This window comes from Rhinolophus sinicus, chromosome 5 (genome assembly GCF_057876585.1).
Source record: "Rhinolophus sinicus isolate RSI-liver-muscle chromosome 5, RSI-T2T, whole genome shotgun sequence".
NCBI lineage: Eukaryota > Metazoa > Chordata > Mammalia > Chiroptera > Rhinolophidae > Rhinolophus > Rhinolophus sinicus.
The window spans coordinates 50,058,865-50,081,493 of record NC_142505.1 but is presented as its reverse complement, the minus strand read 5'-3'; the positions used below and the strand labels follow the sequence as shown (position 1 = coordinate 50,081,493).

The 22,629-nt window shown below is 47.9% G+C and overlaps 1 protein-coding gene across 1 annotated transcript; it reads left to right on the top strand.

Moving 5' to 3' along the window:
- WNT5A (Wnt family member 5A) lies at window positions 1–22,092 on the top strand. The gene is made up of 5 exons (XM_088798508.1): window positions 1–1,324; window positions 7,403–7,536; window positions 8,753–9,003; window positions 13,622–13,914; window positions 17,708–22,092. The coding sequence occupies exons 1-5, from the start codon at window positions 1,319–1,321 to the stop codon at window positions 18,164–18,166; spliced, it is 1,143 nt and encodes a 380-aa protein (XP_088654634.1). The 5' UTR covers window positions 1–1,318; the 3' UTR covers window positions 18,167–22,092.
- The last annotated feature ends 537 nt before the right edge of the window (window positions 22,093–22,629 follow it).

Below are 22,629 nucleotides of genomic sequence, written 5' to 3'. Positions count from 1 at the left end.
TCTGCGGGGCACAGGATCGTGTGGAAGGCTGCTGCAAACTCCAAGGCGCCGCCTCCGCCGTCCAGAGTCCGGTTCGGTGCGGCCGCTGCCAAGCGAGCTCCTCCCGCCGCCGCCGCCGTGCCCTCGACCGCCCGCCGCCCGCCTGCTCTCTCTCCCGCCCCTGGGGCCCGGGCGCCAAACGAGGAGGTGGGCAGCCGCGCCGGCCATGGACCTCCGGAGCTGAACAACCGCCGCGGATCCCCTCGCCCCTCCCCAGCCCCACGCCCTCCGTGCCCTCGCTTCTTGTCGTCCTTCGCCCTGCAAAGGCGGGGGAAAGAGGGGGATTAACCCGAAGAGAGAAAGAGGAGGTGGGGAGGGGGGAGTCCGTGTCTCCCCTGGGGCAATCGCCCCCGAAACCACCGCGCAACAGAACGTCCGGGGACGACTTCTACCCATTTTGCGCCCCCTTTTTGCCAAACCCTAAAATGAAAGGACAAAAGTTGGCGCTGACTCTTACAGCTCGGATGGCGACTTGTGCGTTTTCAGCGGCATCTCCCGGAGAAAAAGCTTTGCGCGCCTGATTGTTCTGTGGCCCCAAAGCTGCAGTGTGTGTGCGTGTGTGGGGGGGGAGGTGTGGGCGTGTGTGGGTGTGTGTCTGTGTGTCTGTGTGTGTACACAGACATCCACACACTCACTCGCGGCCGCAGGGTCAGCGCCTGGAAGCAGACGTTTCGGCCACAGACTTTGAGAGGAGGAGCTGGCGATCAGGAGGCGTGAGCCGCCGGGAGTTTGCAGAATCCGTGGTGTGAATGAACTGGGGGCACCTGGGCGCACGGATCACCCCCCTCTCTCGCCCCAGGCCAGAGTTGAGTAGTGGGGCATTTTTTTCACCCTCTTGTGAAGAATTTTTTTATTATTTGTTGTAAAGTCTTTTGCACAATCACGCCCACATTTGGGGTTGGAAAGCCCTAATTACCGCCGTCGCTGATGGACGTTGGAGAGGGAGCGCCTCGCCGCGGAACAGTCGCCTGCGCGCCCTCGCCGGACCCGCGGCTCCCTTGTTGCGCGTCGGCCAGGCCCTGTCCCTGTGGCTGGCTGGCGGGCTTCCGCGCCCCCTCGGTTCCCGGGCGCATCCCAGCCCTGCTCCGGCTCAGGTCCCCAGACTCCGGGTCCAGCGACCGCTTCGGCTCCGATTCCCTGCGCCTGCCAGACGCGTCCAGGTGGAGTCCGCAGCTCTGCGCAGGATTGTACCCCCAGGCTTAACCCGGCCGCTCCGCTTGGATTCCTCCGCTGCCCTTGCTTTGGTGGCGACTTCCTCCCTGGCCCCCTCCCCCTCGCCATGAAGGTAGGTGTTCTGAGCGCCGCAGACGCTCGCCACTTTTTTCCTTTACTTTTTTTTTCTTTTGGAAGTCAACTGACCCCCCCCCCCCCCCCGCACACATACACACAAACACACCTTTTCTTATACTTCCATTTCTCCTACTGCTTCGAGAAGCTGGAACTCCCGCGGAGCTGGCAGGGACCCGTACCCCTTCGACCCCTATCCCCTGCGCACTGCCTCTGTCTCCCGGGAGACTTTCTTGTCCCACCAAACGTTCTGCAAACCTTTTGGACTTTGGAGAAAAAGTGGGGAAGAGCCAGGGCAGAAAAACTGAGTGCTGTTCACGGACGACTTTACTTTTGCCCTGGGAAACTCGAGTGTAATTTATTATGTATATTTCAGTAACAGGGTAATGATTCAATTCAACAAATATTTACCAAGCGCCCACTGCGTGGGGCACCGAGAAGGTGTGTGGCCAGGGCCTGGAAAGGGGAAGGGGAGTCCTCAGTTGAGAGACCGGGAAGCCGGGCTCGGAGCCGACTACCCCAGAGCAGCGCACCCCCTGCCCTCTGCAGCCAGAGGCTAGGTTGCAGGCTTGTCGTGGCGGGGGAACCCTAGGGTTGCAGGCCCTGCGCCTTTAAGAGTGCTTGGCGGGGGGGCCAGCGCGCACCCCGACGCGGGGAGCAGGGTCGCGTTATTAGCATTATTAGCCGCCACTGGGTGAGCTCCGGCACTTAGCCGCGGTGATGGGGGCGGGGAGTGCTGGCGGTGGTGCCTCTAATCCTGTCCGCCGGGAAAGCGCGCCCCGGCCCCCTGCGCGGAATCTGCCTAGTCCTTTGGAAACATTTGGGCCTCCGCTTTGGGAGAGCGGGAGGGGGGCAGTTTGTGAACTCTTGTTTGTTTTAATTGTCAGTTGTATGTTAAAGCCGAGTCACACACTCCAAGGGTCACTGAGAGTTCACTTTTAAGAAAAGTTAACATTTCTTCCTACAGTATAACTTGCTGTTTTCCAAACAACTTTTCCTCTCTCTGTTCTCCAAGCTTCTATCCTTACTTTCATTTTTCTTGAATCTCCCATTTTCAGCTTTCTAGAAAATAATGTTGGAGTTGGAATTAGGATGTTTCCTAAAAGCAAACAACTCCCCCTCCAGAAAAAAACACCAAAAAAGGTTAAAAAGAAAAACTAAACCTGGAGACCCCGCGGCCTTGTTTTTCTTTTAAAACCCAGTCTGGCATCGGGGGCCCCCTTCTCTGCTCGTCTTTAAATGGACAACTTGCGGTTTGGAAGTCAGTTGCACCCAGCAGTGGGATCGCACCTCCTCAGCCCCTGCCCTACCAAGTTCACTGCAGCTCCAGCCAGGTGCGGAGATTTAATTTCTAGATGGCCCCTGCCAAGGGAGTTCCGAGAGGGCAATACTGAGAGCGTACAAGCGATGGAGAGACAGTGGATATTGTATGTATCCGAGTGTGTGGATTTGTGCTCTGCGTGTATGGGGTGCGGGAGGGAGGTGGTGAAGGGTCAGTTGTCCTCGGGTCTTGAGCATACTAGCCTAAGTCTCGCACAATCCCGCACAAAGGAGGGCCCCCCACTCCAAATTCCGACCCTAAAGTCTCTCTTGCCTTTTCCCTCCGCTCATTCGAGCGCCCCGGTGCACAAGGGGTTAGCGCCCTGCGCGCGGAGCTCAGCTCTTCCCTCTCTGCCTTTTCATCCTCGCCGTGCGGTGCCGGCTGCCCCCTGTTGGCCTCCTTGAGGTAGGACGCCTCGGAGTCGGTTCTTTGGGGCGAGCGGGTCGCTGTTCGTCTCTAGCTCCAACCTCTGGCTGCGCACATCCTTCCAGACCACCAGGTCCCACTCTCCCGAGAGGGCCGCTCCGAGGCCACAGAGAACGAGCTACTCTGCGCCACCGCTGCAGCACTGAAGGGGCCTTGGGTCCGACCCATCAAGTGGGGCTCGGGCGAGTGAGGGAGTTTGGTACCTCTTCTCCAGGGCTAGGAACAAGAGTGTTGCCCTATAGGAGGCTTCAGGTCTGGCCTTGGAGCTCTCACCAATTTTCTCTGTAATCGAGAACAAGTGTTTCTTTCTCTCTGTTGCCCCCAGTTTCTTCGTCTATTAAAAAGCGTAACTGAAACTACCTCTGAAGAGTGAGGGTTGAACTGATCTTTAATTTTCTTTCTCCTTTCGCTGGACACTACTGTTCCTCTGGACAAAGTTGAGAGCCTGTGCTGAGTTAAAGATATTCTGTGTGAGAAGGTAGAAGTGTGGAGAGAGAGAGAGAGAGAGAAAGAGAGAGAGAGAGAGAGAGAGAGAGAGAGAGAGAGAGAGAGAGAGAGAGAGAGAGAACTTGCAGTCTGAAGAACCCAGTCTGGGGGATGGACGAGGGGAGGCAGGGAACAGAACTAGACTTGGCCACTGTTTCTCCCTTGGAGACTCCCTGTTACTGGACCTACTGTCTGTTCTAAGTAGGGGCAATCAAAGGTTGCTCACGTTCCTTGAACTGATTTGGGCTTCAGGAGCTCCCTCCACCTTTTCTCCACCCCACCCAACCCCCACACAGCGCTGTGGAAACATCCCGCCCCCCACGCCCGGACCCAGGCTAGAGGCATAGGGGAGCCCTGTCTCCCTGTCTGCTCCCCCAAAGCGGACCTCCTGTGGGCCTTGGCCCGCTCATCTTTCATCATCCCCTCCCACTTCTCTCGGCGTTCCTCGAGGCAGGACAGCCCAACTTTGTGGCTGCAACCGTGTTTTTCTCCTGCATTTTTCCCCCATATCTCTACTCGCTTTGGGAAGAGAGCATAATAGGGAAAACAAAATTTCTTTCCCACCAAGAGCTGCAAATTCTTGGAGTTTCCTACACTTTTCACCACCGCGAGCCCAGGTCAAACTCACTTCTTGCTCCTAATAGGTATCCCTCATCGTTTCCACTCCCAGACTTGGTGGGGCGGGGGTGGGAGTGGGTGGGGGGTGCTGGACACAAAGAGCCTGGTGGAAGGGGATGCCCAGACCAGACCGAGTGAGGCAGCGCCAGTGGCCGAGGATCTTCTCCCTGCCTTTGTGGAATTTCTCTTTAGGGGCGGCGGGCGGGGAACTTGGGTGCTGCGTGAGTTTGCGCGCGCGTTCCGATACTTTCTGTCGTCCGCCAACATCCTCTAACTAGCGCGACAGTTTCCCCTCTCTCACCCCTCATCACTCCTGGCCCACACCCCAGTTGATTAAAAAAAATAAAAGTTAGGAACACCTTTAATCCAATGCGAAGACTTTGGAGGAGAGACAATGCGCAGCCACTACTATGTGGAGCTGCTCTGGGCTAGAAACTAGGGCTCGCGAACGCCGTGCACCTAACTTCTCCTTCCCCTGTGTTTGAACCTCTCAAATGCTCCCTCCCCATCGCACGCAAGGAACAGATTGCTAAAATCCTTACAAAAGTCGGCTTCCCGGGGCCCTGGAAGTGTTCGAATACATTTAGTCCGTTCTTTGGAAAACTCAGCTTCTGCTTAGAACTTTTGTTTTACCCTCAGTTTGACGGTCTCCGGAGAGGTCTCATTTCGTACTGTCTTTTCGGATCAGATCTCTTGGTAGACAAGGCAGGGATGTTTACCCCAAAGTCAATGTATTTATTAGTGAGTTCGCTGTGGGTTCCTTCAATATTTCAAACTTGTGAGGCCTTTTCTGGGTTGAGCGGTGTTTGGAGTGGGAAGGGGGCCAAGGTGTTTCCGGGCAAGCGCGCGAGGTTAAGTGGAGACTCGACTGGCGGGGCTCTCCTGCGGATCCCCTCGGGGACACCTCCGGCCTACCCCCAGCCTGGAGTTGGGGAGACCCCTGCCGCGGAGACCCAATGGCCCACTCCCAGTTGGCCCTAGCTCTGGGATCGGGTGGACTTTCCCCGGGGTCGTCAGGCCTGGAGTGGGCTCGGTTTGTGTGGCTTCGCCTCTAACAAAGAGATCCGCTGTAATCCGCGGAATCTGTTATCAATTTCTCCGCTGCCGGCGCCCCGCCCCGCGCCCCGCCCGTCGGGAAGCTTGGAAAGAGCGCGCGGCGGGCAACGATCTGCGCCGTCGTCTCGGAAGCACACCGCAGCGAGTGTATCTGTGTACGCGTGTTAGTGTGTGAAAGTGCATGAGTGTGAGTGTGCATGAGTGTGTGCGCGCGCGGCCTTGGCCGCCTATGGGGAGAGTCGACTTTGCAGCTTGGACTGCGCGCGAAGGAAACCTCGCAGCCCACCCCTCCCCTGGAGGAAACTTGACACTTCGGGCGGGGGTGGGGAGGGAGACCAAGCCATCTCTCTCCTAGGCTGGGGAAACCCCAGGTTTCTATTCTCCGGAATGCACCCCCAGCCTTGCGGCGTTTTGGGGACAAGTGGGCCACGGGCGCGGAGCCCTGGTTAGCCGGCACTGGGGACCACATAAGCATTTCCTGTCGGAGAAGCCCCGAGGTGTCCGGCCCAAAGGGGCGGCTGGCAGGGAAAAGCCGTGGCAAGTTCCTGAGCCCCTTCGCGTCTCCACAGTTGTCTAGGTCGCATCAGTCCATTTACGGCGCAGGTTCCAGGCCAGGCCCTTCCGCCGCCTGGAGGAGGCTCACCTTTCCTTTCCCGAGGAAGGGGCTCCGTCAGGAGCTGCGGGAGGTGCTGCGCGGCCGGGTTACACTTATCAGAGATGTAAAAGGAGATTTTGGAAACCTGTTCCTCCCACCCGCACCCGCCACCACCTTGTTCCTTCGCCGCGGACAGGTGGAGAAGTCACCAGCGGGGAGAAACGGCCACGGAAACTTCCAGGGCCGCCCCTGCCCCGAAATTCTTGACGACGGGAACCTTCGCCGCTCGGCCTTCTGCGCCCTGAAATCCAGGGGCTCAGCCGCGGCGCGGGAGCCAGCGCATCTCTGGTCCCGTCTGGGGCTCGCTCTCACCAGTTCTGGCCTCGACCCTGCACCCTCACCGTTCGGGACTGACCGAACCGAGTCTGAATTGGGCTGGAGGTTGGGGTGACGGTGTTCCAAGGCCAGACTCACAGAGCCACGATGGCGAAGTGGCAGACAACTCCAGACTAGGACCAAAGGAAACTGGAGTCCCCCTTGGCTTCCTTTCCCCTTTCTCCGTGGCAGCTGCCAGGAGTGGGGAAGGGAGAGGCGGGAGGGAGAGTGAAAAAACAGAATTTGGAGGAAGATTGTGGGGAGAGCAGGGACGGGATCCTCTCCAAGTACAGCGGGACCCAGCCTCCCTTCTTTCCTCTGGGGTGCCATCCCTTCTCTGGGGTACACTGAGTCCGAGGAAGAGGCCGCAGGAGGAGCGCACTGTTTTCTGGATTCCTTGGTTGGGAGAGAGCTCTGTCCGCATTCACTCCTGTGCGCCCCCCGCCATCTCCATCTCCCCACTCTAATCTGGCTGAAGAGAGTCCTAAGGAAACCCAGGCTGCCCTTCCCCCTCTGGAAGTAGCTTCTCCCAAAGAGGCCCGCAAACTGATTATGAAACATACGCTGTTAATTCAGAGCTGCATTTCCCAGCTGGGCACTTTCGCGCGCGCTGCTCCCCGGGGCCTCGCCCCCCACCCCCTGCCCTTCCCTCCCGCGTCCTGCCCCCACCCACCACCCCCGCGCCGGGCCACCCCGCCTCCTCCGCAGCCAGCGGCGGCGGCGCGCTCCACTCGCCTTCGCGCTCCTCTCGCCCATGGAATTAATTCTGGCTCCACTTGTTGCTCGGCCCAGGTCGGGGAGAGGACGAGGGTGGCGGCGGGTTCCCAAGTGAATTCCCGTGGAGGGACCGAGCACAGCGTGAACTAGAGGGGAGCGAGGGGGTGCGGGACTCGAGCAAGCAGGAAGGAGGCAGCGCCTGGCACCGGGGCTTTGACTCAACAGCATTGAGACATGTTTGTAATCGCTGGCGTGCCCCGCGCGCAGGATCCCAGCGAAATCAGATTTCCTGGTGAGGTTGCGTGGGTGGATTAATTTGGAAAAAGAAACTGCCTATATCTTGCCATCAAAAAACTCACGGAGGAGAAGCGCAGTCAATCAACAGTAAACTTCAGAGACCCGGATGCTTCCGTTGTTTAAACTTGTATGCTTGAAAATTATCTGAGAGGCAATAAACATCTGCTCCTTTCTTCCCTCTCCAGAAGTCGATTGGAATATTAAGCCCAGGAGTTGCTTTGGGGATGGCTGGAAGTACAATGTCTTCCAAGTTCTTCCTAATGGCTTTGGCCATATTTTTCTCCTTCGCCCAGGTTGTAATAGAAGCCAATTCTTGGTGGTAAGTTCATTCTATGTGCATATTTTGTTTTATTTTTTTTTAAAGATTCATTTGTATGATACCGGAATATTTAAAGTTGAGTCCTGAGTTTGTGCATTTATCTAATACACACATATGTAATACATTTTATTTGTATAGATCTTTAAATCAGAGTTTTCTTTTAATTTGCTAATATTGTGAAGCTTATCTTGAGTTCCATAAAGAATCAGAACCTATAAATCTAGATCCTTTTCTTTGAGGCCCTTGTTCAGATGTATGCCTATCATGTAATAAAAGGGAACCAAAATTCACTTCTCTAATAATTGTAAGCCTATCTATAAAATTTACTTTTTGCCACCTCTGCGTAGTAAGAGTGAGTTCCACCTTTTATCTTCCTGTCACTTGAGGTAGTGAACCTTCAGGGTTCGATGCAGGCAGAGTTCTAGAAAGACAGCTAAACTCCCTGTGGAGAAGTATTTGGGCTCGAAATTCAATTTTTTTTTAAAAAAAAGGTGAACTTGAAGTAGTCAGATGTCCCTAAACGTAGGTTTCTTTCTGGTAAGGGCCTTGTAGATAGGCTGCAGTATATACAGGGGATTGCTTTTGATGGCGTTCTGGATATTTTTCCCTGTAAATGAGCAGTGTTTTTCTGGCTGTCAAACATAACTTCTGTTCACTGGATCTCCTGTCTTGGGTCCTTCACAATCACATAAGGAACCCTTTTAAAATGTCCAGAGCATGGAGAATTTTCTTCAGTCTATATACTTGTCCCACTGTTCTTCCATCAGTCAAAAGGAACTGCTATCTCCTATCTAAGTCTAATTGTGTCTACTTTCGGCATTCACATGTTTTCAAGGCAGATCGGTCCAATTTGTGGGGCAAAGTGAGTCACTTCTCTAAGGTTAGAGGCTTGTCCCTGAAACTCCTGTTTCACTCTTTTCTGAGTGGCTTTCAGAAATATTGGTTCAGGTACATGGCAGCGGGGGCAAGGAAGGGAGTAAAACTCTGAGGAGCCAGATGACGGGATGGGGACTACACAATACCTCCGTTTTCTGAGTGGAGTTGAAACAGAGGAGTTTTATGAAGCCCTTCTCATACTTTGTCATGAGGACAAGCAGGAGAGAAAAAGCATCTGTGTGCTTGAAACTGTGTCTTGCTGACATGCTTTCAGGGGGCCCACCTCGAGAGTTCACGTAAATCTTGAATGCACATCTCCCCCCCCCCACCCCCTTTTCAGGTCGCTAGGTATGAATAACCCTGTTCAGATGTCAGAAGTATATATCATAGGAGCACAGCCTCTCTGCAGCCAACTGGCGGGACTTTCTCAAGGACAGAAGAAACTATGCCACTTGTACCAGGACCACATGCAGTACATCGGAGAAGGCGCGAAGACAGGCATCAAAGAATGCCAGTATCAATTCCGACATCGAAGATGGAACTGCAGCACCGTAGATAACACCTCCGTTTTTGGCAGGGTTATGCAGATAGGTAGGAAACCATTTAACATATTTTTAAATATACATATAAACTTTTCTCCTAGAAAAAGTCCTTAGTGTTTACTAACCAGCTTGATAAGGAGGGAATTTTCCAACAGGGGATTTTTGTCGTTGCCACCTGTATTAATTTCTGTCCCTACACTGATTACACTTTGTTTTGGACTTCTTTAACCAAACCAGGAGGGGAACATTAAAGACACCTGCATTTTTCTTAACAGTTAACTTTTCTAAGAAACACTTTATACAATAGAAGCAGTACACTTATTTTGGTTTCTCAAAAGTAGATGAGGAGAGCTGAGTCATTTATATCCTTTTAAACTTCAAAACTCTTTTAACTGTAAGACGTTTCCTAACTTAAGCCAGAATTCAAATGGCCCAAGAAGCAAACTAAAAATTGTCATCTTTCAGAATGCTGGATAGGTTGGAAGTGAATAAGGTTCTAATTTTCCTAATATAGATAATCCCTGAGGCTATAGAGATATATATGTTAAAAGCTTTATTTTTAGTTCCAGAAAGAATTTTAATTAGAAGCGATCCATTTGACATTTGCAATTTAGGCAATTGATATAAAAGCACATACTTCAGATCTCATCCTAGAAACTTTAAAAAAAACAAAACTTTAAATGTATCACTCACAGTCCGATTCTTTATTTTAAATGTGTTGTGGAACTTGTTATTCCATTCAGGCAGGAGATGGCATTAAAAGTAGGCTAAAGGCAAAGAATTTGAAAAATCAGTTTGCCTCTGGTTTGTTTTAATAGCATAGGGTACTATCTGACAGATGTGGTCCCGTGTGTGTTTTCTAGTGTGAATATTTTAGGTCTCTTTACTTTTATGCAAACAAGCCCTTATAATTAATATGACTGCAGTGACTCCTAAAATAAGAAGTAATTTATCAAAGCAATTAACTGTTTATACTGACTGAAGATAAAAAAGTTGGCTTAATATCCGTCACGGATGGATAAAATGCTTTTTTAAAAAACCCTGAAAAGTGTATTCATTGAGAACAAAAAAGAGTTGTCAGTGGATGTTTGAGCCAAGCGGCTTCATAAACTAAAATAATACAGGACTGGAAGCCGTTCCTCTAATTGAATGGGAAAATGGTCTGCAGCCTCAGCCTGCAAAGTTTCATAGGGCTTTGTCCTTCCTGTTAATGATTAAAATGTGCTAATGTATATACTGGGATCGGAATTTAGGAGTTAAGCTTCAGGAACACAGGAGTTTTCCCTGAATATAGGCTGCCTTATGTAGTTAACTGGGGGTGTGGTAGAGATTTAATTCCCCTGCATTTTGATATTGTAAAGGAGGTCAAACCATTTTTAAAGTTGTATCAGGATGGTAAGTTGTCAGCTTCCCCCTCATCCACATTTGCTTTATATGTTCCCCCTAAACTGCCCTCCTCTCAAACTATGGGGCACTTTTTCACAACTATATGAGTTAGCAAAAATCGTATACCTCTGATGGTAACCAGAAAAGAAATCAGCAATTGAACTGTTTTTCTGTGTAGTCACTGGAACACAGCTTTGATTTAAGATCTTCTCATCATCATATGTACCCTGTTTTGGGCCAAAATGTTCAGAATAAGCTATCATTTGCTAAGTGGATTTGAGTTCTGCTGGAGATTTATTTAAAATGTGGTCCAGGATTCAAAGAGTCTGCTTCCTCAGGGAATATACAGAACCCTTGGTATAAAGGCCTATATTTAATTGTCCCTTGCTAGTACACTCTGGTTCTCAGCTGTGTGGTACTAGTCTGGGTTGATGGCAAGTGGGTGGGAGTGGAACATTCTGACAGCCTTTGAGGGAGCCTTCCTAGATACTATCATCAAGTCAGCTGCTGTCCTGGGAGGATGAGAGCACATGTTGCATCTCTCTTGCCATAAGTTCCCCAGGTGCCTGGGGTCTCAAGGAAGAAAGCTGCTGCTGGGTGGCTTGTGGTAGAACACTGACAGCGCCTTCCCTTCTCTATTTATTGAAGAAAGAGTTGGAGAGAAGAAAAACCAGAATAGCTTTATGTGGAAGAGGAACATGGACTCAACGCCAATAGTGGGGAAGTTACTTAGCTTTCACTTTTCTATTTAGGGGTATGTTTGAAGAGAATGAGCTAAGGGAAAACTTACAACACCTTTGAAGCTGAAAGGTGGTGTGTGTGTGTGTGTGTGTGTGTGTGTGTGTGTGTGTGTGTGTATGTGTGTGTCTACTCCAGAGCACTTAGTACACCAGGGACATGGAGAGCAATTCTTGTCCGTGAGAATCTGACCCTGTGATGGGGCCAGTGTCTGAGAAACTCAGGGCTGCCACTTCCAACCCCCCTTCAACTCATTTTTCTAGGATGCCAATTGCTTTGGAGGCACTGTACACAATTGCCTCATGAAGGGCCCACTCTTCATTTTGGAAACTTTCTCATTTTTCATTATGCTACCCTTTCTTCTAGCTTTTGTCTCTGTCTCTTCTTTGTTTCCATGCTGTGAAAAGATATGTCAGAAAGGCGCCATTTTTAAGGAGTGTGAGGTTCGGAGAGGATGTAGATTTACAAGGAGGGAAACATAACTGAACCAGCAGTATTCCATCCAGGATGACTATACCCACAGGCTATTAGCCAAAGAGCACTTTTCAAACTGACGTTTTCCCTGCAGTGACCAATTAGCTTAGAGACTTCTACCAGGTTTGTATTCTCGGGCAAAAAAGGAAATGCTCATAGACTTACGAAACAAGCAGCATTATTGTGTTTTGTATGAAAGCCCTTTTATGCTCTGTATACTCACAGGACAGTGTCTTATTTTTCTCTATCTCTAGAGGATTGTTTATCTCCTCTTCTTCTAGCTACCTCTTTATTCTACAAGTCTCCCATCCAGGGCCATAGCGTTTTCTGTATTATCAGTGTTAATCCTCAAACAACTCCCTAGAATCTGTCTGCTCTCGTCATTTCTCTCCACTCTCCCCCCCCTCAACCCCCCATGTTCTCTGCCTCTCTAATTTGAGCAAGATAGATGTCACACCCCACAGGAACTTTCTGGATCCTCCTGCCAACCCCAGCACATGTCTCAAGTTATTCATTTTTCAAAATGTGGGAGGGGAGGTCTGTGGTAAATCACAACCATTGCCATTCCTGGAAGGGGGGGTGGGGGTCACAAATGGCTGTGGATTGAAGTGTGGAGCAGAAGTCCCAGAAAAGGATGGTCTGCTGGGTCCTTGAATTGGCATAGCCATCTTCCTGCAGAATGACCCTTCTGGTTGGGGCTGAGTTCTGTTGTCAGCTGTTCTTGTGTCATTCCCCCCCCCCCCAAATAAAGATTGTTAGCCAGCTCTTTAAGTGTAGGAGAAACTGATTCTGCTATAGGGATTTTAGTGCCAGAAGAGGCCTTTTCTCTTAGGCATTAATACCCTTATTTTACAGTTGAGGAAAGTAAGTCCCCTTCATCCCACCACCACCAGGCCCGGTTTCAGCTGGCCTGGTGTTAACCCTTTCTCTCTCATAGTACAACATTTTTATTAAGTGGCTTCTTGTTACATGTAGAAATGTCTTCACATTCAAGCAGAGATTAAGGCTGTGTATGGTGGCCTCCATTTTTCTCATTACAAATAGGGCTGTGATATAACCATTTTACAGGGAGGTAGTCTTTACAAGTTTTAGGTAAGGAGAAAACTGTTTCCCCCCTAGGTTTGTACATTATTTATAAGTTTGGAGAAGGAAGAAGCCTTTTTTTTCTTTTCTTTTCCCTTTAGATTGTGTCGTTTCCCTTCTTGCTATTATTCTAACACTTTGAGGCACAGGCTGTCAGGGAGATGCAGAAGTATCATGAAAGACCAGCAGGCAGGCTGCTTTAAAGGTTGACACTCATCTTCCTGAATGAGAAGTATCAGTCCCCTCAGCTTGGGATTTAAGAAGAGGCAAGGTTCATGTACAACTCTCTAGGAACCTGTATAGAAACGTCCACTGGGAAAGTCAAGAGCTTTATCCTTCATTATGTATATGGGAGGCAGGAGGAGAGGTTACCACTTCAGAAGAGGAGGGGGAAGCCAGGCTAGAACTAGTTTGGCCACAAGTGTGGCTGCTGCAGTGTCTGGGTTCCACTAGGGCCTCAGACTTTCCCAGGCTCTAAACCTAGCAAATTCTATGCCCCCGCCTTATACGTACGCAAAATGAAAATAACTCAAACGTCAAACTAAGTGTAAGGAAGTCTACCCAAATTCTGTGTTTTCCTTCAATGAGGTCTTTCTTGTGCATTTTTGGAAATACGTTTCCAATATTTTCAAAAGAGTTATAGAGAAAATCCATCGAGCACTGCCTGGAGCCCTGCCTCTCTGCTCTGAAATGTCAGAGCAGAGTGATCAGGGATGTGCTACTCCTTTGTCATTTGTTGCTTCTGTGTGTTTTAGGGGGTCTCTCTTGGCTTCCCCTCCAGGTGGGCGCAGGGCCTGGGTTTAAGTTAGGGATGGGGCTCTCTATGTTCTCCATCCTAGAGGGAGGGCTCTGCCTGGGGCAGCAGGACTTGTGTGAACAGACTCGCCCCTCCCCTCCCCCCTCACCGAGCCAGCGGCTGCTGTGTGTCGGGGGCTCTCCCGGTCCCCTCCGCAGCTCTCCCAGGTGACCCACGTCCTCTCCCGCAGGCAGCCGCGAGACGGCCTTCACATACGCGGTGAGTGCCGCGGGGGTGGTCAACGCCATGAGCCGCGCGTGCCGCGAGGGCGAGCTGTCCACCTGTGGCTGCAGCCGCGCGGCGCGCCCTAAGGACCTGCCGCGGGACTGGCTGTGGGGCGGTTGCGGCGACAACATCGACTACGGCTACCGCTTCGCCAAGGAGTTCGTGGACGCGCGTGAGCGGGAGCGCATCCACGCCAAGGGCTCCTACGAGAGTGCTCGCATCCTCATGAACCTGCACAACAATGAGGCTGGCCGCAGGGTGAGTGCCTCCCCTTCCCCCTGCGTCGTGCCCCCATCCCCGGCTCTCCTGCCCCCCTCTTTTCGTCCCCCAGCCAAGCCGGGCCTCTTCTGGTTTCTCTATCCCTCCCTCTGCCACCACCTCTCTCCGTAAGTTCTGTCCCTTTGTCTCTCTGTGTCTCTGTCTCCCTCTCTTTCTGCTTTCCCTTCCTTTCTATCTTTTCTGGTCTCTTTTCCTCTCTTCCTCTCTCTCTCTCTCTCTCCCCCCCCTTTCCTCCCCCCCCCGCCCCCACACATAGGCCACAGGCCTTTCTGAAGAGGGGCATGCACCCCACAGAAGCCTCCTGGGTGTGAATCATCCTGCCTTGGCCTCCTCCAGCCAAGGTGCTCCTGCAGTTGCCTAAGAAAGATCTTTCTCGGCCTTTTTAATTAGTCCTCAGTGCAAATGACCAGCCTAGCTCAGAAGTCAAAATATTAATATTTGCCCTCCTCCCTGGAACAAGTTTGCAGTTGGACTTAAACTTGGGAGAGGGAGTTATTTATCCCAGTAGGTGCCCAGCTGAGAATGCCCTCTCCCTAGCTTCCAGGACTTACCTCCTTTCTTTCTCCTCCTTATGTCTTTAGATAGCAGGCCTGATGGACTGAGGGGTTTTTTGTTTTGTTTTGTTTTGTTTTGTTTTGTTTTGTTTTAAGAGCTTTTCTAGGAAAACTACAGCAGTCCTAGTAGTCTGACTATCAGGCCAATTGTGGGTGGCTCTGGAGAGATGAGAGAGACACAAGTGCCCAGAGAGTACCGTCTTGCAGGCAGGCCCTCCTGAGTGTCCCCATTCTACTCAACCCATCCCCTGGTAGGGAATATGAAATGCTAGCTTCTCCACAACAGTTAAAAAGACCCTTTTCCCCCCTGTGGTTAAGCACATGGCACTTTACGGCTGTTCTAAAGTGAAGGGGTGAAAACTTTTCTTAACTTTGGCAGCATTGAAAACCAGGGCCATTATTTTTTCACAGAATCCAAGGTAGGTGCCAGGAACTTTCTGGTCAGAGATTTCACTCTTCTGTATTTTGGGGTGAGGAAAAGGGAAGATAATCGCAAAGTAAAATATCCAGGACTGAAAGGAGCCTTAGTACCGTCTGGTTGCACACCCTCATTTTAAAGATTGGGAAACTGAGGCCTAGAGAACCATTTCATGGCCATGGAAGAACATGAATGGAGTGAGATATAAGCCAGGGGCTTTTAAAAATTAAACTCATGTATCACCGCTTAGGGGTGAAGGGCTCTAGGTTTTGGGATTAGAGAAATCTAGGTTAAAATCCAGTTCTTTCTGTTTCTGAGCCTCAGTCCCCACATTTCCACATCTATTAAATGGCCATGGCATGAACGACCTCTTGGGGTGAGTATGGGGACTAACTGGGATCAGATAGTAGGTTGAACCGTATGAAATTACCCATACGTGACTGTTTCTGACCTACAAAATAACAACCTCATATGGTTCAGTCGAAGGTCTTAGTTTAGTGTCAGCAGTAGTAAAGTGCGTGATAAATGATAATTACTAAACATTATGAAGTAAAAGACATAGAGAAGGCAAAGATTATCTAGATAATCCTGGCTAATTTAGCTTCTCAAATCTGATGTTAAACAGTTGCTGGTGTAGGGGAAGGACTGACCCCTGCAGAATTTGGCCAGTGCTGCCCTGAGGTGTCAGATAATTGCTCCAGAGGGAGTGTGGCCTCTCCTTTCTCAGGTGTCCACTGTTGAGCCTGCAGTGTGGGTGGACTCTCTCCCCACTGCGGCCAAGCCGAGGCCATGCAGTGGGCATGTGAGCCCGGCTCTCTCTGGGAACCCAGAAGACCTTGCTCCTGTCCTCATCAGGGACACATCCTTTACTCCCTGTGTGCAGTGTGTCTGTCCAGCACCACACACCAAACAGGCCTCCAGGACAGAGATGTGGCTGATGCTTCTGGGCCCCATTGTACCCATATTTGGTGCTTTCCTCCATCTTTGGGGATTTCTTAGATTTCTCTCATGTAGAGAAATCATTGGGGGCTTAGTAACCAAGGAGAGCGGGTCAAGGGATTTCTAAGTGTAGAGAGAGGGGATTTTGGAGGCTTGGAAAAGCACCTCTAATATTATAATTTCATTTAACATTTGCATTTTTTTATATTGAGGGTTTTTTTTTTTTTGGTTTTTTTCCCCGTGTGTTTTATAATTCAGGCAGTGAGCTGAGCTTAGATCCTGGCAGATGAGGTTACATAGAAGACAATTTTTCTTCAGAATAATGGGGGTGGGGCAGAGAATTTGGACACTGTGCCAGGAAATCATATTAGAATCTCCTTGAGACATTAGTTTTTTTGTTTTCCTCAACAGGGAGTAAAGGTTAAACAAGTTTGCAAAACCCTCCCTCAGACTAGTTGTTTGCCTGAAACTCTTTATGCCGAGGGAATACACTTTCGCCCCTTTTTAAGAAAGCCCCTTCTGAATCCTGAAGCAAGAAGGTGGCTGTTCTGGGTGGAAGCAGCCTTCTAACTCACTCCAGCCTCCAGGTTCCTGACAGGCCCTCTGTAACCTGCAATACCATGCCAACTCTGGAGGGTAACTGGTGTAGGAACTGTGGGCCATCAGGGCTATAAATAGGTAGCCACCACCTCACGGACCGCTGGGCACAGTACTGTGGGGCCGGACCCTTCAGCGCTGCTCCTGGGAGGCCAGGGTGACTGGGCAAGGGCCCGGGATCAGTGCCCAGATGCCATGCCCTTGTCATCCTGGAGAAAGGCCAGATTTACTGATTGTATCCTGCATGCTAAATACTTTCCATGCAGCCTCTAATTTCACCCTGTAACAGGGTGTGAGGATGGTGCCATCACAATTCCCTTCACAGATGGAAAATGGAGGCTCAGAGAGGTGAAGCCAGCTGCCTGTATTCAGGTGCAGAGTCAGGACAGAACCCATGTCTGCCTGGATCCAGGGTAGGTTCTTTTAACCTAGGCAGTAGGGACAGGGGCTAGGGATTGTTCCGGTAGCAGGAGGCAGAATACCTGAGATCCAGGCCCATTTCTCCCACAGTCTAGCTGTGTGACCGGTGCAGACCTCTTATCCTCTCTGTGTCATTGTGCCATCATCTAATCTAGCCCAAGTTATAACTTTAGTGAGATAAAGAGTGTAGAGGCTTTTAAGACAGTGCCTGGCACACAGCAATAATAGTAGTCGTAATAGTATATAAAGACTTGAACCCTGATCCTACCTGGGCTTGACCCCCTCCCAACCCTACCACTTACCAGCTAGGAGCCTATGGGCATATCTCAGCATGAGGTTGAAGCCTAGTTGCCTGGGTTCAAATCTTGGCACTGCAATTTCCCAGTAGCTGGGTAAGTAACTCACCTCTCTGGGCCTCACTTTCCTTCTCTGTGAAATGGGGATGATAGCAGCATTTCCCTCACAGGCTGGTTGTGGGGACTAATGAAGGTGGTGCAAGTCAACAATTGTGCACAGTCTCTGGGATGAGTCTTCAAGACGTATTAGTTGCAGTTAATGTTTTTTCCCTGCAAAACAGAAGCAACTGGAACGATCTTTTTCCTGTTCCTATTAAAAAACTGTGGTTGTTTATTATGATGATGTGTAATAATGAGGGGCTAAGAACATATTTATTTTGTAGACTTTTGAAAGAAAGCAACGCAGACTTCTGGTAGTGGAGAATGAGGAGGAAACAGCTGTGCCCCTAGTTTAGCCGGTGAACATGGTTCCACGTGGAAAGTGGAGGGGGTCCTGGGTCTGAGCTCCTCCGTGAGTTTGTATACTGACTGTCCCCGTCTCCCCACAGACGGTTTACAACCTGGCTGATGTGGCCTGCAAGTGCCACGGGGTGTCCGGCTCATGTAGCCTCAAGACATGCTGGCTGCAGCTGGCAGACTTCCGGAAGGTGGGCGATGCCCTGAAGGAGAAGTATGACAGCGCCGCCGCCATGCGGCTCAATGGCCGAGGCAAGCTGGTGCAGGTCAACAGCCGCTTCAATTCTCCCACCACGCAGGATCTGGTCTACATCGATCCAAGCCCTGACTACTGCGTACGCAACGAGAGCACGGGCTCGCTGGGCACGCAAGGCCGCCTGTGCAACAAGACATCTGAGGGCATGGATGGCTGTGAGCTCATGTGCTGCGGCCGCGGCTATGACCAGTTCAAGACCGTGCAGACGGAGCGCTGCCACTGCAAGTTCCACTGGTGCTGCTACGTCAAGTGCAAGAAGTGCACAGAGATTGTGGACCAGTTTGTGTGCAAATAGTGGGTGCCCTGCCGCCCGCCTGTCACCCAGCCCCGTTCCCAGGACCCACTTATTTATAGAAAGTACAGTGATTCTGTTTTTTTTTTTTTTTTAGTATTGTTTTATTTTTCCCCAAGAATTGCAACGGAACCATTTTTTTTCTCTTCCCATCTAAGAACTCTGTGGTTTATTATTAATATTATAATTATTATTTGGCAATGATGGGAGGGTGGGAACCAAGAAAAATATTTATTTTGTGGATCTTTGAAAAGGTAAGACAAGACTTCTTTTGATGGTAGAGGGTGAGGGGGAAATAACACGTACCCTAACTTAGTTGTGTGCACATCTAGAAGGTAAAGGAAATACATTTTCTTTTTCTCAACTAGGGGGTCATATGGGACAGGTAGCATCTGGTGGTCCAAATCTATGCACAGTTCAGCCTCTGTGACCAAAAGGAATTGTAAATGCTCTGGTATAAGGTCTTGAGAATCAAACAAACAAAAAAATGAGACACCCCCGACTCCCCCTGCTTTCCCAGGGGCTGCCAACCTGAAACATTTTAAAAATGGTAATTTAAAACGTAAGAGAGAGAATCTCATATCCCTCAAAGAAAAAAAAGGTATATCATGTGTCTCACACTTCTCAAACATTCCATGTGCAGACGATCCTATTCTAATAGCTACTGAAACTTGGGGAGATGTGCAGAAAGCCCTGGAAATTAAAAAAACTTAAAAACTCCTATAATACGACAATGATTTGAAGCTGTTATAGGAATTAGGTTATCAGCTTGGAAAAGCATCCGCGAATGATTCTGGGTTGTTGTAGACTTTTTGTTTGGATAGGGGTGGGGGAGGTTGGCTTGAATATAAAAAGAAAATAGACTGTAATTTTCTTAGGGATACTTGGTTAATAAATGATAATAATGAAAATAAAAAATGAATTCCATTGACAGACTCCCAGCATAAAAAACAAGGTAACTGAGTGCAGTACAGCACTGCACCAGAGTAGAAAACCTCTTCCAGGGGAAGAAGTGAAATCTGCCCTCCCACTTGACCCCAAGCTCTGTCTGATTTCTCCTCGCCACGTGGCAAGGGGGTGAGGCTAGCCATGTTTCCAAAGGCTGCTCCACTGGGTCCCCTTTGATTGCAGGGCAGGAAGTGAACCATTAAGAGCTTCACGTGGAAAACAGTTCACTACTTAGGGATTTTTTTCCTTAAAACTTTTATTCTGAGGAGCAGTAGTTTTATGTTTTAATGACGTGATTTGGTTAATGGAGTTCACAGAGGTGTTGCAGCGTTTCACTGTTATGATCCTGTGTTTAGACTCTCCACTCAAGCTTTTCCTATTATACTGCAGGTGTACCCTAAAACTGTTCCTAGTGTACTTGAACAGTTGCATTTATAAGGGGGGAGGGAAATGTGGTTTAATGGTGCCTGATATCTCAAAGTCTTTTGTACATAACATATATATATATATATATATATACATATATATATAAATATAAATGTAATTATATCTCAGTGCAGCCAGTGATTTAGAGTTACACTTTACTCTGGGGTTATTTCTCGGTCTAGAGCATTGTTGTCCTTCACTGCCATCCAACTGGGATTTTTCCAAAAGGTTTCAAGTTGAGCTTGGGCTGTGGCCCTGATGCGATCCCACCTTGAGCATCACGAAGCAGCTTGTTTCTGAGGAATCTAGAAGGTCTTCCTCACTGATAGGCATGTTGGTTTGAAGATTTCTTGGATCTTCCCCGCCCCTCCCCCTTTTCTCCAACCTCCATTTCTGTCCACTTTCCTGAGAGGGCATTACTTGTTTGTCATAGATGTGGAAATGAAGAGAGATTCAAAACTCAGAAGCACGGTCAGTGGTTCGCTTTCCTTAATTCATTTTTCAGAGTGGAAACTGGTGCCTAGTAGATCTAATAGTACCTATTTGAGTCCCTAAAGAAAATCCAACCCACCAGCTACATAGCTAGTTTATAAATTTTTGAAAACAAGGACACCTGTTTCCAAAAAGTGCCAGCAAATGTGTTCTTATCTCAGACCTGCATTGTTTTAAAAGTTTGGAAAGATACACCTCTCCTGCAATCATAGACTTGGTGGCCTTCACATCACCTCAGCCATCTGTGGCTCTTAATTTATTGCACAAGGATATTCGCTTCCCCTCAGTTGCAGTGAGTTGCAAGCAAAAGATCTTGAAATTAAAAAGCACTAATTAGTTTAAAATGTCACTTTTTTGGTTTTTATTATACAAAAACCATGAAGTAATTTTTTATTTGTTAAATCAGATTTTGTTCCTTTTTAGTGATTCATGTTTATGAAGAGAGTTGAGTTTAACAATCCTAGTTTTTAAAAGAAACTATTTAATGTAAAATATTCTACTTGTCATTCAGATATTATGTATATCTTCTATGGCCTATATTCTGTACTTTTAATGTACATATTTCTGCCTTGCGTGATTTGTATATTTTACTGGTTTAAAAAACAAACATCGAAAGGCTTACGCCAAATGGGAGATAGAATATAAAATAAAACGTTACTTGTATATTGGTAAGTGGTTTCAATTGTCCTTCGGATAATTCATGTGGAGCTTTTTTCAGAAACCATGAGGGAGAGTTTAGGGAAGACTACATGTCAGGATAACAGAGGAGCGGAGAATTTTACCAAAACCAAACTATTTGGAAGCTTCAAAAGATTTCTAAGTGTAAGGGAACAAAAGGGGAATTCTCTTTTCCTATATATGTTCCTCAAAAAAAGAAATCAAGCAGATGGCTTAAAGCTGGTTATAGGATTGCTCACATTCTTTCAGCATTATGCATGTAACTTAATTGTTTTAGAGCGTGTTGCTGTTGTAACATCTCAGAGAAGAACTGAAAAAGGCACATGCTTTTATCCGTGACCAGAGCTTTAGTCCAAAAAAGTGTATTTGTGTTTACCACTGCAATTATTGCACCTCTCCATTTGCAGTTCCTGGGGACTGAGTGTCTCTGTACCCCTTTGAAAGTAATTTCATGAAAAGTAAGCCTCAGTCTGCGGAGAATGAAAACTTATTGGAAACTAAAAGTTCGTTGTGTTAAGTGCAATTAATATGAGTTCTCGTGCTTTCTGAAAGTGTACACCAAAATCTGGCGAGCACTGCACAGATTGATATGTTAGCCCTTCGCTTTTTTTTCTTTCCGGATAACCTTGTAACATATTGAAACCTTTTAAGGATGCCAAGAATGCATTATTCCACAAAAAAACAGTAGACCAACATATAGAGTGTTTAAAATAGCATTTCTGGGCAAATTCAAACGCTTGTGGTTCTGGGACTCACATCTGTTTCAGTTTTTCCTCAGTTGTATATTGACCAGTGTTCTTTATTGCAAAAACATATACTCGATTTAGGAGTGTCAGCATATTTTTTTCCTTCTCATCCTGGAATGCATTCAAAGATCTTCCCAATACAGGAAAATTAACAACAACAAAAAAAATTATATATAGGCAGTGACAAGCAGAAGCCATGTTCAAAATAGTAATTATGGGCTCAAGTAAAAGGAAGACTTTTAAATTTTAGTCCAGTTTATCTGTTCAGCTGCTGACCTCCTGACTGCATATGTTTTAGTAGCCTACCTAAACCCTTCTCTCATATGATTTTGCCAATACCAATTTTCAATTCATTTTTGCAAAACATTACTCAAGCCACTGGAATTATCAAATATGACACTCTAGCTGGATAAGTACTTCAAGTAAGAGACTGGTACTGGCTAACTCCAAGAGATCATTATTAGCAAAAACAGTTCCCAAAGACTGAGTGGTCCATAATGTAAATAGAGACAGAAAGGTACTTATAATTTAAAGAATATAGGAAATGCAGATACACACCAAAACAGAGATCTAAAATACTGCATCATCACTGTAAAGGTTACTTTTAAAATACTTAATTAAAAAAAAAAAAAAAAACAACTTCTCTAGTCTTCTCCTCTCTAAGTGGAATGGTGAAAAACAGATGCCGTGTTTTGAAAGTAAGATGGTGAAATGAGTTTTTAATACAGGAAATATTCACTAATGTAGGAATTAAAACTTAGTAAAGGAATCTTCAATAATATACCTGTTTGCCCAAACTTTACACTTACATTTGATGATTGGATAATATTTTAGTGAAACTTCATTTTGTTAGCCAACTTTAAAAAATTGGTGTAGAATGACTAAAGGTGGGTACAATTATTAAAAACAAAAATGTATCAATTTGAATTGAGAAGATTTAATTTACATGTGTCTCAGTATTTTGAAACCAAGAAAGGAATGAGGAAAACTGCATCTTAGACCAGTTTTACATGCAGTGTACAATTTGCTGGGTTAGAAATGAGATAAAGATTATTTATTTTTGTTCATATCTTGTACTTTTCTATTAAAATCATTCTATGAAATCAGAGCGGTCACGTGTGTGTTTAGCAGAGATGGTGTTCATGGCAATCAAAGTCTGATGCGGGCACTGGGCAC